This window comes from Protopterus annectens, chromosome 9.part0 (assembly GCF_019279795.1).
Source record: "Protopterus annectens isolate FY-2018-M chromosome 9.part0, PAN1.0, whole genome shotgun sequence".
Lineage (NCBI taxonomy): Eukaryota > Metazoa > Chordata > Ceratodontiformes > Protopteridae > Protopterus > Protopterus annectens.
In genome coordinates, this window is record NC_056743.1 from 317,106,213 (window position 1) to 317,118,215 (window position 12,003).

The following is a 12,003-nucleotide window of genomic DNA, read 5'->3' on the forward strand; positions in this document are numbered from 1 at the left end:
AATCTCAACGATTACTTAAGTGTCCTTTATATTAGGCCTCTCAGGAAGCCTGTTTCCCCCCTCCCTGGGATCTTAATTTTGTTTTGGAAAGGTTGATTCAGGCTCCTTTTTTCAGCCTGCAGATTCACCTTCCTTACATTGCTCTAGGAAGACTGTACTGTTATTAGCCTTTACTTCTACCAGACTGATGTCTGAGCTTCAAGCCCTTATGCCTTATCCTCCTATTTTGGTGTTTCATAAGGAGACTGTCTCCGTGGGTACTAATCCTTCCTTTATGCACAAGGTGGTGAATATGTTGTCCATTTATTTGCCCACTTTTTTTCCCTTCTCTGCAATCTGCCAGTGAGATGGTGCTGCACACTTTGGATGTGCATAGACAACTAAGATTTTATTTAGGTAAGAGTAAAATTATTAGAAAATTTGATCAGCTCTGTTTCCTTTCATCCTAGGTCCTTAGGATTAGCTGTGTCCAAGCAGAGAATTTCTTCTTGCATTTCTAAAGCTATTTATTTTTGTTATTCCTTCAGGGTAAGAGCCTTCCCTACACTGTTAAAGCTCATTCTGCTATAGCTGTGGCTTCTTCTGGTGCTTTTATTCAAGGGTTTGGATACTAACTCTATTTGAGGCAGCTACCTGGACTTATCTACATACATTTACCAAGCACTACAAGTTGAATGGAATTTCCAGAGCTGGTTTTACTAGGACCATCCTTCATGGCTTCCCTAGAGGTCTCTGCTGTTCCTTCCTCCTCCCTTTCTCCTTCCTGAGCTTTGTCACTGTACTTAGTGTAATGAATACTGCAACAGTGAAATGGAAGGACATAGTACAGTTGTATAAAATCTTACCATAACTGTAGATGTCCTTCTCTTCACTATTGCCATATTAACTCCCTCCTTCCTCACCCTGGTCCATTTCTTTTCTGGATGTATTGAATACCTCTCTTTTTTTTTTTTTCCTTAGACTGGCATTTCAACTGGGGCTCTCGGTTCTGTGGATGGTACATCTGAATGTCCCCTTTATGTCCTATGCTACTCAAGGAGCATACATGTGACATATGGTGTACCTTAAAGGCTATGCTATACTGGCCAGATATTGGGCCACCCTTGGGAGGGGATCCCTAGTGTAATGAATACTGCAAGAATGAGGAGAAGGAAATCTACCATTATGTTAAGATTTTACACAACTGTACTTTCTTCGACTCTGATGGTTCCTGTGAGATGAACGGCTCTGAGCCTGTTGGAGCCAGAAGAATCTTGGAACCGAAGCGTTGGCTCCAGGGTCGGAGTCAGCTCTGAAACTTTGAGTCATGTCTTTGCCTTGGAGCGTCAGTGCAGGATAACGTGGGTCTAACTCCCTTCTCAGGTGTAGTGCTGGTGTTGTAGGAGCTGGTGGCTTAAGAAATTCTGGTTCTTGTGCTGTTGACTTCTGTCTCCCCTAGGCATTATGCCTTTATGGTTGTGAAGAAAGCTCTCTCTTTGGTTAGAGAAGAGACATCCCTGCCCCCTCAGATCAGGTCGCCCTACCTCATCTGATACTTTGCTGTGAGCTTTGTCCATCCTTTCCAGTGGCACAGCCAACCCAAACTAGTCTTCAGCTAGACCATCTTGACATTGTCATCTCTTCTGATACTTCCCCAGAGCATCCCACTGAGGAAGTCCCTTGGAAGAGAATGTGTAAGAGGAGGCACTTAGATTCCTCCTAGGAATCTGTCATGGAAGCCACCAGTTTTGATGAGGGGGAGTCGTCCACCAGATTCACAACCTGAAGACATCTCCTTTGGAGACATCTTACAGCTCCTAAAACAAAAAGGTAGTTGGCCCTCCAACACCCCCCCCCCTCCCAGGAGGAATCTGTGTTTCTGGAGGCTTTTGGGTCTGGCCCGTGTTCAACTTGTGTGACCTTTTTCCCCAGCCAGTGAGCTCATTGACCTTCTTTCTAGTTGGACATGGAAGGTGCTGGACACTGTAAAGCCAATACAAAAAAAAAAGATTATAGCTTCCCTAAGGACTGTGCGCACACGAGCAAGGGAGTCCCAGTCAATACATTGGTTGTAGCAGCAGCCACAGAGAAGGAAAGGGCTGAACAGAGTCATTCTGTCCAGCCCCCCTTAACAGAGTGTCCATGGCTTTGGACAGATTTGGGAAGCGTGTGCATGCTTCAGCAACCTTTGCCCTTAGGTTGCTGAATTAATTGGTACATTTTTGGAGGTTACAAAGAGATCTGAAAAAGGAGCTTGCCAAATCTCTTCCTGGGTCTGTTATCCTAGGATGGAAATATAATCTCCTTGCAACTGGCCACCCCCCATTCTATCTCAGATGCGTTCATGATGTTGATCTACCATGCAGCAGACGGTACCTCATGGGCTGCATTTTCAGGCACAGCCATCAGGAGACATGCCTTGATATGATTATGATTTTGCAGAGCCCTTTTAAGTCTTCTGTTGGATCTTCCCTGTTCATTCCCAGGGTTAAAGACACGCTTTCCAGATGTGAACAAAAGGAAAGACCTCATCTGCCATGGGTGTACATTTTTCAGCCCTTCAGAGAACATCCTCTTAAGAATCAGTGAAGAGGTCGAAAAAAGTGGTTTGAGAAAAATGTGGTTTAAAAAAATCCCATGGTTCTTTTCAAGATTCATATGGAGATATTTCTCCCAGAGACAGAGAGAGAAATTGAATGGAAGACACCATCCTTGCAGCAGAGGTGGCATGCTGAACTAGGGCTTCAAGGATTCCTTCTCAGGTAAGCCGTATCAGCACTCCTGAAAGAAGGCCCAACTATTTCCCTCTGGAGGCAGTCAGGGGAAGCTTGTCTCTGAGCTGGAGAGCCTGGCTGTGTATTATTAAAGCTTCTTAGGTGCAGAGAATCATATCCAGAGGGTTATACCATATCATTTTCTCTAATCTCTCCCATCAGTATAAGAAAATCTTTGATGATCCACTCTCTCAGATGAAAGCAGTATCTCTAGAAATAAAAAAAGCTGCTAGAAAAAGTCATCCAAGAGGTCCACCAAGACCAGAGATATTTTGTAACTTAAGGTTCTTCTTGGTTCCAAAAATACAGGGGAATTGAGACCAGTTCTGGATCTCAGCAAATTAAATCAGTTTGTACAGTATTCAAAGTTTCAGATGGTCATGGTTGAGTTTATTTTGCCGCTGCTGCAAAAGGACGATTGGATGTGCTCAGTAGATCTTCATGGTTCATATTATCACATCAAAGTGAACAGGCACTCAAGATGATACATCGCTTCTGGCTGGGAGTCAGTCACTTCTGTTTCAGAGCCCTGCCTTTTGGTTTCACCACAGCCCCCATGGTATTCTTCCAAATGCATGGCAGTGGTAGCAGCTCACTCGAGAGTATTGGAATTAAGTGTTTTCATGTCTAGACAGTTGGCTCCTAACTGTCTCAACCAGACATTGATTTCAGAAGGGGAAGGACTATTTGTTCCAATTGTGTGTTCACTTAGGAAACCCCGTCAGTTACAGTAAGTCTCAGCTCACACCTACGCAGAGCCTGGAGTTCATAGGTGCTCATCTAGACATGATCAGTCAAGTAGCCTCTCTTTCCTTTACTCGAATACAGACACTGAGGTTCCATGTCAAGAAAGTAATTCTAAGTTCTTCTCTTTCAGCCCGATTAATCTTGCAAGCCCTGGGATCAGTAGCTGCAACTATCACCCTCTTGTCTCTGGTCAAGTGCCACATGCAGATTCCTTAGTGGACACTCTGTCTAGTGGTCCTTTCTTCAACATCCGTTGACCACTGCAGTCAAAATTACATAAGCGTGCAAAAGTTATCTTCTTTGGTGAATGCATTCAAACCAACTCTGCAAAGGCTGTCCATTTGTCCTTCCCTTGCCCACGGCCATGGTGACCATGGACACCTCCCAGTTGGGGTGAGGGGGCACTACTTGGTAAGGACAGTCCAAGGTGCACAGTCCTCTGAAGAGGCCAAGACACTTCAGTGTTCTGGAGATGAGAGCAGTCCTAGCGTTGCAGGCCTTTCAAGACATTCTCCCATTAGGAGCAGTTGCCATTCAGACAGACAATATATTGTGGTCTGATACATCAGCAAACAGGAAGGAACCAGAACTCACCCTGTTTGTGGCAATGGGCAATCTCTTCCAGTGGCTTTCTAATAGCAATGCACATTATGGGGCAGTCCAACTTGATTGTGGACAAACTAAGCAGGTCCATTCTGATGCCTCATGAGTGGTCTCTCAATGTCATAGGGGCATAGAGTATTTTCTGTTGATATGGCCAGCCATGCTGCAGTCTATTTACCTCTCCCCTTAACCACAAAAATTAGCAGGTTCTTTGCCTTGATCCCACCAATGGGGGAGTCACTAAGAGATGCTGTCGCCGATTGGCCCTCCGGTTTTTATTCTTACTCACCATTACCTCTCATTCCCAAATTTGTACAGAAGGCATTCCTGTTGAAGAGCACAGTTATATCCTCATTGCACCTTTCTGGCCTCCTCAGATCTGATTCCCTTTCCTCTGGCCTCACCTTCTACATCTACTCTGGATGCAGTTTTCCACTCGAACTTCTTTCTCGCCCAACAGGTATGACTTATCTGGACTTAACAAGCCTCACACTGACCCACATGGGTTCTCCAGTTCCATTGATTGCTAGACAGTCCAGGCTCTCATCCCTGGTATGTCGCATCTTATTTTCTCAAAAAGTTTCTACTTGAAAGATTTACAAAAGTAAACAGAAAATATTTGGTTTCTTGGCCCTTAACAAGGACCTGAACCCTTTTTCAGCACCTGTTCCATCTATTCTTGAATTTTTATCTTCAGTTTTCAGTGAAGGTGCAAGTTTTTCAACTGTTAAAGTTCAGTTGGCTGCCATTTCTAATTTCCACCCGACAGAGAATAACTACCTTAGCGTCTTCTAAACTATGTAAAGCCTTTCTCAAGGGAGCTTTTTTTTACTTAGACCCCTGTTAAAGGGCTGTACTCCTCCTCGGGATTTCACTATAATGCTTCAGGCCTTGACACAATCTCCCTATAAACCTTGAGCCAAAACATAATTAAATTTTTTATCCTGGAAAACCATTTTTCTGAGCACTATTACATCAGCTAGATGAGTGTCAGAACTCCAGGCTCCATCTTCTAAGCCTTCTTACCTGTTTTTTTTTTCACAGAGATACTGTATCCTTAAGAAATAATTCCTCCTTTTTTGCCTAAGGTAGTTTGAGTTCTATATAAATCAAGTCATAAATTTACCAAATGTTATTTCCTAAGTTTTTTTGAATAAGGGAGAGTGTATGCTTCACCTTTTAGATGTGCATAGGCAACTTCACTTTTATCTTCACAGAGCCAAAGCTGACCAAGTATTTGTTTCATTTTCTCCTAATAGATTGGACAAACCAGTATCCAAAGTTACACTGGCCAAATGGTTAATTGAATGTATCTCCTTTGTTTATGGTGAAAAATGTTTATCCTTGCTCAAGCCTTTTAGAGCTCATTCCACGAGGTCTTTAGCATTTTCTTTGGCCTTCTGGTCAAGGGCTTCCTTAGATAACATTTGTATTCTCTCACCTTTATTGCTGCTTAAAAAATTATATTTAATTTCCATGAACAGTGTGACCTTCGGCTTGGCAGTACTCTGGAATATCATTCCATGAGGGCCTTCCAAGGTTACAGTAGCTGGGGACTCTGTCCCATCAGTTGAGAAATGAATAAAAAGGACAACATCAGATACAAATGTTATCACCATAACGTTCTTTTGTGTTGTCTGTTTTCACTCTTCAACTCCCCACCCACCTGCCCCTTCCTTAACTTCTGGAAAGAAGTTAGAGTTGTGCAGGAACCTCTGTTCCTTAGTTTGAGGTCCAGCTTCCTTTTTACCTTTATTAATTTATAAAATAGGTTGCCTCTATATGTCTAGGGGAAGCAAACTCGATATGAGGTATGTTAAGTTGGGTGGGCAGTACCGGTAGAGAGGTTCTCAAGAATTCTTAGATCCAGTGATCTGGTAGGAGCGGCCAAGTCAGATCCGAGTCTGTGATTTGAACCCATCAGTTGAGGATGAATGAAAATGGACAACAGAGAGGGAACATTATGGCGAGCACATAGCTGTTTTCTTACAGTTGTCCAGCCACTGTTGATTGTTTTTTGTATTATGACAATGCATAGGACTAGATGTGTGACAATGTGTTGCCTACTTTCCCTTTTCAAGAAATATTGCCCATTTCATTAAATCTTCCATCTTTTAGTTGTTTAAGTGAAGTACCACTTCTGTCATGTATATTGGAGGTTTGTGCTCGTATATTGTGGAAAATGAATTAATATTAAGAAATGAAGTTTTCAGCTGCATGAAACTCATTTGCATTGTAGTGCTTTGGATTTGTGGTATACTTGTAATTATCCACCTGACTCTCACTTTACATAAAATTTCTTTTGAAGGGGATGAGTTTGCTGCAAATTTTCTCATCCGGCATGGGGCTTGTGTCAATGCAGCAACAACTGGAATGCAGGAGACTCCACTACATCTTGTGGCTAAGTACAGCCCTAAAAAACACTCCGCTGATATAATGATAGGAATGGCACGGATTGCTGAGGCTCTGCTCCAGGCTGGTGCCAACTCCAACATGCAGGACAGTAAGGGGCAGTAAGTATCATTACCACGTTTGTATGGTATTAAATTAGTTCTTTTGTTTGGATTCATAGCCGTAACAAAATTCAGTAGAAATGTGATGACTTGCACCTTGCTATGAAATGCTTGCATGAACTTTCCGTGTATGGATTATGTTAAAGTTAATGCATCTTCAACAAAAAACCTGTCCCCGTTTACTTGTATTGGCCCCAGGATTCTTGCTGTGTAACAGTCAGCAAGTTGTATAATGTTAGTTTAAATTTTTGTTTTTGAAACAAAAATAATGTAGTTCATTGGAAAAGATTTTTTTTTAAACCTTTGTCCTGTAAAAGACAAACTGACTGCTGCCTGCTTTTCTGTTTATCAAGTCTTTAAAAATTATTTATATTTACACTAATCGTGAAACACGAGCACATCGTGAAAGTTAACATAACATGTTATATTAGATAGGCCTGTTAACCTCTTGAAACTTGTACAAGCTTTTTCATTGACTGCCTCTTTAAAACAGTCTTCTGAAAAAAAAAAAATCAGTTAGGCCATAGCCTCTTCATGTACAAATTTTGTTGCTATACACTTTCTAGTACCATTAGGTCTTAGCGACTTTAGGTATAGAAACATGTTGATATTGACTCTTACTACATTTCATGTTAGTTTGCTTTTCTTAGATTGAGCAACCCATCTAGAGACATTCAAATAGTGCCATTTTTTTGGGCAGACCTTTAACTGTGTTTTTATACTTCTATACTTTGTAATTAAAATAATTTTTTTCAATGTCACATAACAATTGGAACTTTGTTAGCATATACATAAATGATTTTCACTTTTAATTTCTTCATCCAGTTCGTTCAGTGAAGATTTTTCCCATAGTAGAAACTTTATGTATTCAGCATAAAGACCACTGCTGCAGTGTGATTTATCACATGTGGGATTATGCAGCAGATGGATAACTATCGTATTCTATTCAACTTTCAAAGGTATATGATATCCCTGCACAGGTCTATCCTTCCTACACCATGGACACCAGCCGGATGCATAGTGCAAAGGAAAGAGTTTGTGCTATCTTCAGTGCCCCCCAGTATGTCCACATGCATGCGCACACAGACACACGCACATACACACGCGCTGAGCATTTGTTTGTTTTAGGTATCCTTCAGAGCTGCAGTAATTACCCATTTTTTTATTTCTTTTTTTATGAATGCTGTTTTTTGATTTGTATTGCGATTACCTGGTCAGATCTGTGAATTGAGGATCTTTTCTTGTGCTGAAATTGTCCACGGTAAAAGTCACCAACAAATGTTTGTGCCCAACAGATTCTACTGCAGGATTTTCACCTTAGTGTTATTCCTTTATTGCGTAAAGTTTCTGAATTAAACCTGTATACTTCCTTTAATTAGAAAACACTTTTGCAAGAAGCACAAACCCTTTCTTAGAGCATAGCAAAATTTATTTTTGGGACATGTCTCAAATATAAACCCTGAATATGAAAGTGAGGTATTTCAAATATGTTTTAAAAGAAATTCTAGATGCCATAAAAAGAAAATGAATTTGGCTGAGAAAGCTTCCACAGATAGAGAACATAAGGTCTTTCTTACTACATCAGTCCTGCTAGGGTCTGATGGTACTGAGGTGCAATTTTGTCAACCCTATACCCTTATGTCACCTCTAGGTATATCCATTACCTGTGATGTGCCCTCAGAGGCCAACAGTGTGAAATTGGCATCTCAAGATTTTAGTGCTACTCTGGGTGCTTAATCCCATGTACCTGCTTGTTAGTCAGTGAGTTCCATGTACAGCAAGAAGTCTATCTTTTAAATCCCAACTATTTCAACTAAGCAGAGGAAGAACTCTCAACTTCAGCAGCTGTCTGGCTAGGCATAGAAAAAACAAAAAACAAAACTGAAGCACGTGTGAATAAGAGCCACTGTTGAGACTTAACTTTTTCCTACATATGGAATGAATAGATGGTGAGTTCTGTCTCCTTTAGCTGGTGTTAGTGGAAATGTGAGACAGCTGAGAGGATTATACACCTGCCACAACGGGCATTAGAGACATTTATCTGGCATGTAGGAGTATAGCAAGTCAGTCTCATAACCCCAACCCAGTCTGTTTCTAATGACAGCGCACTAATCGCCTTACTTTTTTAAAGGTAATGGCAAGTTATTTTCTTAGCCTAAGATAGGCAAGGGCTTGTGTTCTTTCATTGCCAGCAACTCCGTGCATTTCTTCTGTGGCTCTGATAACTCTCTAATCCTCCCTACCCCATTAAATGCTGCCTTATTGAATCCTTGCTTTCCTCAAAGGAGCCATTCTGTAAGGGAAGACCTCTAAGCACTTATGTCATTGACACTGGTGTATTCAAGAGGAAAGGATGTGGTTGGAGTACAGCAGATTTCTTCCTCTGAGTCATACTCACAACTAGCCTTCAGCTGAAGTCTTTTTTTTTATTATTATTTTTATTTTGATGGACCACACCTGAAACGGACAGGGCTGAGGCTCGGGCAAATAAGAGAGTTGCACATTAGCAGAACATCACATATTTTGTGGCTTACTTTTTTAAAGACGAACAAAGCAGGGACCAAGGCAGGTGTTGGTTTCATGGATATCCAGTAGTTTGGTTGAAGTGTAGTTGAATATCCAGAAAGTGAAGTAAAGGGCTTCAAAGTTACTGTCTGACTAACCTCCAAATGCTGAACCACTGAAGTAGTGGCAGTTTCATTTGAAGGGAAGACTCTGTCTTTAGATGAAAAAAAAAAAAAAAGTTGTGAAAAGCTGATACCTCCACAGACACTTAGAAATCATTATCTAGCTGTTGTGTAGTAACAGTGGTAACAGAGACCAGGACTGAATCTAGAGCTATGATTCTATTGTCCCCTTATAAAGGAAACATCACAGGTGGAGACCTGGTTGAGTGGGAGCTTTGGACCTGGGCATACAGACTTTCAACTCTCCATGGCCAGTGTTTTCTGGCTTTTGAGAGACTGCAGGTTCTGCATGGCTTTGTACTCTTTCCGCAGCAGTTCTTCAATTATCACTCTAGTAGGTTTCTCCCTTTTTTTGCGCTTGTGTTTTCCTCTTGAAGTCTCTTTGCTTCATCTTTCTTATAAAGATCATGGACAGTTCTTCAGCTGGGAGTGGAGTAGATTTTCCGTTTCCTAGTGTGAAGAGAGTCTTGGACTTCCACAAAGGCCTTAAGAATTTAGACTCTGCAGAAGTATTTTCTTAAAAGTTTTACAGTATTTGCAAGTTGTGATTCTGAGCTTTACCCAGACAAAAAGACAGAAGTGGAAGTCCTTTGGCGGAGCTTCTTTTCTACAGTCACGGTTGTTGATTTTTTTGTTGTTGTTTAGTAGCCACCATTGCCCCCCCCGAAACAGTATCCAAAATTCATGAATTTAAAAAATATAGTTAAAATTTACAAGGGGGATCCCAGAAGTTTCTGCCTCACTTTAAATCTGCCAGAAGGAATTCAATCGACTCTTAAAAAAATGACCATTTCTTGCAGTGAGAACACTGAAGATGCTACTGGCTCTACTGCTCTTTACGACTTTATTCCTGCTGATGTCCTTCATGTTGAGAGCAGATTACCTCTGCTCTGGGAATGTCTTGTCTGCTCTTGAATTCAGGATAGAAGAGCGGATCTCAACCAGCATCTTATCCCATCTATTAAGAATGCTACTGCAGCAGTGTCCCTTATGATAAATATGTCAGATACTTTTGCCAAAGTCTACACATTTTAATATGAGGATAAAAGTGTATTAAGTATGGTATTTTAAGAACTGAATGTTTTTTGTGACACTGTGTTGTGTGTTGCACAATGCAGTGCATGTGGTTTTGATGAAACAAAATACTGACTTGTAATGCATTGAGTTTCTTGCTGCTGTTCATCTGCTCCCATTCATAGGAAGATGGCTCATCTATGTTCATTCATTTGTGTCTTTTCAAAAAAGGATTACTTATTAGAGTGAGATAGTAGAACAATGAGGTAGAGGAATTTCCTCTGTACCATGAGAGTTGTGTCGTCTGAGTTAGTATATTTAGAGAGATGGTAGTTTGGGTTCTGCAGAAGAAGCAGGTACAATGTTTTTTTTACTCAACAGTCTGCATCATTGTTTTTTTCCAGTGGAAGTTACTTTCATGAAAGTTGCTTTACTGTTGAGCCATATATTCATACATTGCATCGTATTTTACATCAGTAAACTCACAAAACTTTTTAGTGCAATAGTTTTAATCAGAAAAAAATTATACAGTGATAATTTTCTTGGATTAAATATTGTACTATATATCCATGGCGTTCCGAGCTTGAGTGTGTAGGCGAGCCTAATTTTTAATGCATTTTATCTGAAATTGTATGACTTTTTTGTGTGATTTCCTTGATAATAAACCAGCATTTGGTATTTCTTGTGCAACCGACTCTCCTCCTGGTTCACTTACTGTGTGGACACATTGTTTTCAGCATTGTACTTTGTTTTTACATAATCATGGTAACTGCTGGTAGCATGAGCATACAATTTATGTTGCAGATATTGGTCTGATCATGTGCATACCACTGTTAAGTACTTATTGGAGAAGTTTCTCCACATTTAAGTACTGTATTGAAATTACAACTTTTTTTATTTTAATTTCCTTATTGTGTTGTAGCAAAGAGAACCAAGTACAGCTAGTTAATAGCAGTGTATAGGCACAGTAAAAACTTATTTGCACTCATAATTCATAGATGGCTCATTTGTGCTTATTGTCATATTTTTTTACTGTAAGCTGTTTGCTTCATATCTGCTGTCAGGCCTCCCTGATTGGACTTCAGCCCATTTGTTCCTCCTTACTGGATATTCCAAGCATGGGACAAATGCCATGTAGAGGTGGGCCATCTTTTAGATAGTAATGTAGGATGCTTTGTATCTTCACTGATACTCCAGCAATGGGTTTTTATAGTGTAGGTCTAACCTTGTCTGAATTGGAAAAAGCAGTTTGAGTCATTGATGAAGCCGCTGTGCCCTCCATGTGAAAATGATGTTCACCAGTACGGGCTACCACATAGATGACTTGGTGGCTGTACTTCCTACCTGTAAGGGAAACTGGCATTGGTTGGCCCTGGTCCACACCCTCCCCTCCGAATAGGCATAGCTATTCTCCCTGCACCAACTCCATCATACTCCCAAATCACTGATTGATCACAGTTCACTTATGCTGTGGTCAGGGCCTTAGTCCTCTCTGCCATGGAGTTGGCTAAAATGTTAACATTTTCAAATGAGGTTTGGTGTGCTTTGTTATTGGCACATTTATTGCTGTTTATTTCTGCATGTAGCAGAGATCAAATTGCTTGTGTCAAGCGCCAGAATCTCGAGATGCTGAGGTACAAAATATTGATTGTTGCCTTTCATAGGAAATGGTTGCTGGTGCAATAT

The 12,003-nt window shown here is 40.8% G+C and overlaps 1 protein-coding gene across 1 annotated transcript in view; it reads left to right on the forward strand.

The window, feature by feature from the left end:
- ANKFY1 (ankyrin repeat and FYVE domain containing 1) overlaps positions 1-12,003 on the forward strand; it is a 1,799,901-nt gene that overhangs the window by 522,792 nt on the left and 1,265,106 nt on the right. The window contains exon 12 of the mRNA XM_044082101.1: positions 6,412-6,616. Coding sequence (XP_043938036.1) covers positions 6,412-6,616 — 205 coding nt within the window. The remainder of the gene's footprint in view (positions 1-6,411; positions 6,617-12,003) is intronic.